The following is a 3,458-nucleotide window of genomic DNA, read 5'->3' as shown; positions in this document are numbered from 1 at the left end:
ATTCTATTGCACCGCTATAAGACCGGCTATGCTTTATGGTACGGAGTGTTGGGCGGCTAAAGGGGAGCACGAACATAAGCTGAGTGTGGCAGAGATGAAGATGTTGAGATGGATGAGTGGTCATACGCGATTGGATAAAATAAGAAATGAAGATATAAGGGAGAGAGTTGGAGTAGCACCCATTGTGGAAAAGATGGTTGAATCGCGTCTCAGGTGGTTTGGACATATGAGAAGAAGACCGATAGAACATCCAGTCAGGAGGGTGGATGAGATGGAAGATGGACAAAGGGCGAAAGGCAGAGGAAGACCTAAGAAGACCATCCATGAGGTGGTCAAGCGAGATCTACATGTAAACGGTCTCTCGGTAGACATGATACATGACAGAGCACAATGGCGTCGTTTGATTCATGTAGCCGACCCCACTTAGTGGGACAAGGCTTTGTTGTTGTTGTTGTTGTTGCTTGGACATTCCTCTTGCCTAATTGTATCATTCTGAAAAATTTAGGACCTTTTAGGCTGTGTTTGGATTCTGTCATTTAGAAAGAAATACATACAGATAGAAATAGAGACACACGCACACGCACATACATACATGCACATACACAGGCACACATGCGCACGTATACATGTAGAAATTGTATCTCTATCCTCTCCACAAGTAAGCAAGTATCTGGCTGCACACACTGTATTTTTATCTGAGATACTAAAATATCCACACATTGTTAAGGTTTGGGCCTTGTTATTTCATCTTAACATAATTTTACTTCATGCATATACCCTTTGTGATCTGTTTTTATAATTTAACCAGTAACCACAGACTATTTGCTGCATTTTATTTATCATGTCCTGAACCTCTTTTGTTCTCATCACGCAGGACAAGGAAACAGTTGTGGGGCAAACGAGTGAGTCCGAATGTAATATACTCTGTGCAACATATGCGTGGTGACAGATCAACACTAGCTGTTGGCGGAATAGACGGTATCTTAAGATTTGTGAATCAAAATGATGGTACCATTGTTTCAAGTTGTATCATGGAGGATAAATTGATATCAAGTCCTTCAGGATCCTTTCAGAGAAGGAAAGGAAGAAGGTTGCCAGATAACTACCTAAATATTGATATCATTCCTACGAGTGCTAGACCTTCTATCACATGCCTAGCTGTCGGAATGAAGAAAGTTGTTACCACACACAATTCTAGTGATATTAGATTGTGGAAATTTACCTGAAAAGCTGTACTTCATATTTTGCATAGTCAAAATTTTATGTTATTGGTTTGTGGTTTGTCTTCTAGGATGAGAAGTTTACCATCTCTTCACGTGCAGTACACCATAAAATTAAGTTCGTTAGTATTAGAGTCGTTATAGTGTAAAAACGGAGAACTTTTAATAAGAAAAAAATAGTAGGTATAGAAAATGATTGTGTATGAAAATTATAATGTTCATAAAAGAAAAAAAAAATCAATGCCCTTTGTATATGATTAAATTGTCTATTCCTTTTCAGTAATTTATTAGATGATTTATACTAACCAGTAATTACCGTTGAGGTTTGCTCCAATTATTGTCAGTCCCCTATAACTGATCAAATTTTTTTTCCAAGGGTAGTAGGTTATATTTCATTGATTAATGAAAATAAAATATAAGGATGTCCAAAATAGAACAGCATAGCAAAAAGTGGGAATCTCCCAAAAAATACATTGATGGTATACATCCAATGGTGTATAGTTAAAATAAGAATAAACTAAAAAAAAAGAAAGGGTAGAGTATTAAATTAGTCTCCTATGTTTAGATGTAATTCTGTTTTGGTCTTTAACGTTTAAAATGTCCTATTTGAATTTAAAAAAGTTTTATTTAGTTTCAATGTAGTCCCACTGTGAGGTATAATTAACGATATGTCCTACATGGCAGCAGTACAAGAATAAGGTCGATAATCTGGAGAATATGGACGGGGCCTTCTGCTTGGCCAACCAGACCCTCCTATAAGTTGGCATGAACCCAAAGTGTGCCTCCGTCGCATTCAGCAGTACCTTGATGCACACGGATGCATCAGCTCTAACCATCGGTATGATGAAGGCCGAGATCACCTGATAATCAAGATTCCTGTGATCGCTCGAGATTGACGTTGCGAGACAAGTATGAGGTCCGTTGTACCGTTTTACCTCCTAAATACCTTTGCGCTGTCGGAGACTTAGCCTAATCAACCATGTGCACCCGTTTCCAAACTCAGAACACTTTCCTACGTACCGGTGATAATCAAACTCCACCACTTTGTACTGTACCCGGCTTCGGATGCTATACGTCTTCACACTTAACACATCCTCCTCTTTATCCTGAAACTGCTGACCAACTTGAAACTCTGTAAGACCCCCAGTCCCCTGGGTATCTCTAGCACCAAATTCAGTGGGTTCCGCAGGAAGCCCCTCCTGTCTCATGGCATCCAAGTCCAAAGAAGAAAAGTGCGGAGGGTACTGCTGAGTCCCAAAGTTAGAACCACCACCAGCCCTAGCTAGGTTACTCGCTACAATGTCATCGCCACTATCATCAGCAATGAGGTCAGGCTCCACATCATCATCGCCATCATCATCCAGTAATGCATCATCGATCTCAGCCGGTGTCCCACACTGCAAAGAAATCGGCACCCTCTCCACGATTCCAACCTCTCCGCCACCACTGCAGTTGAGATCAACGACGAACGACGGGGACGCGATAGGCTCCTCCCTAGGTGCATTCACGGGCACAGACGAACATGCACCAACGGGTCTCGAGCTAGAACCGGCTACGGTTCCTAGAGTTTGGATATTCCGGTTCGAACCTCCCAAGCTAGATACCACATCAACCAACTTTGTCAACAGCTCAGGTGTCCTGAACTCGCGAAACTAGCAATGACAATGGAACAGGACCTGCAAATCCTCGTCACTCCCTATAACAAAAGAATCGTACTTCACGTCATCTCTAAGCACTGAGATCAGAATGCGGTAGAATAACTTCTGAACTCGTTTCACGCTTTGCAGCCCAAGTTTCTGTATTATAGAATTCAAGAAGTCATCGAATCTCGTCGTTAGTCTCATAAAAATACTCAGAGAATTTTTATCAGTAAACTTCACACCGGAGCGTGTCTTTCTTTTAATCGACCCTCTATAATGCACCAACACTACAAAACTCTCCTCACTAGCCATTTAGTCTCACTCAAATGAACTCAATTCACGTTCACACCATATTTATACACGTCTGAGGCTTCTTAATTCGAATAAGATAGATTCGAACTCTCCATGAGTAATTCGAATCGAGGTAATTCGAACTTCTCCTTACATAGTTTGAATCAGTGTGATTCAAACTATTCACACTGCAAACTCCCTCACTAATTTGAACATGGTTGATTCGAATTACTAAGATTTTTAGTTCGAAAGGATTTGATTTGAATTATATAGAAACATGCTTTTAGTTGATCCATGTCTCATTTTT

At 40.5% G+C, this 3,458-nt stretch overlaps 2 protein-coding genes across 2 annotated transcripts in view; one reads left to right on the top strand and one right to left on the bottom strand.

The window, feature by feature from the left end:
* The window catches only part of LOC107462796 (F-box/WD-40 repeat-containing protein At3g52030), an 8,416-nt gene extending 7,138 nt beyond the window's left edge, over positions 1-1,278 (top strand). Inside the window, exon 9 of the mRNA XM_052252725.1 lies at positions 875-1,278. Coding sequence (XP_052108685.1) covers positions 875-1,226 — 352 coding nt within the window. The 3' untranslated portion in view covers positions 1,227-1,278. The remainder of the gene's footprint in view (positions 1-874) is intronic.
* An 880-nt stretch (positions 1,279-2,158) lies between these two features.
* LOC107462697 (uncharacterized) lies at positions 2,159-3,172 on the bottom strand. Its single transcript, XM_016081329.1, has 2 exons — positions 2,937-3,172; positions 2,159-2,858 (listed from the first exon to the last, which is right to left on the bottom strand). The coding sequence occupies exons 1-2, from the start codon at positions 3,170-3,172 to the stop codon at positions 2,159-2,161; spliced, it is 936 nt and encodes a 311-aa protein (XP_015936815.1).
* Positions 3,173-3,458: the final 286 nt, after the last annotated feature.

This window comes from Arachis duranensis, chromosome 8, assembly GCF_000817695.3.
Source record: "Arachis duranensis cultivar V14167 chromosome 8, aradu.V14167.gnm2.J7QH, whole genome shotgun sequence".
NCBI lineage: Eukaryota > Viridiplantae > Streptophyta > Magnoliopsida > Fabales > Fabaceae > Arachis > Arachis duranensis.
The sequence above is the reverse complement of the archived record's forward strand: the minus strand, read 5'-3'. Positions and strand labels throughout refer to the sequence as shown.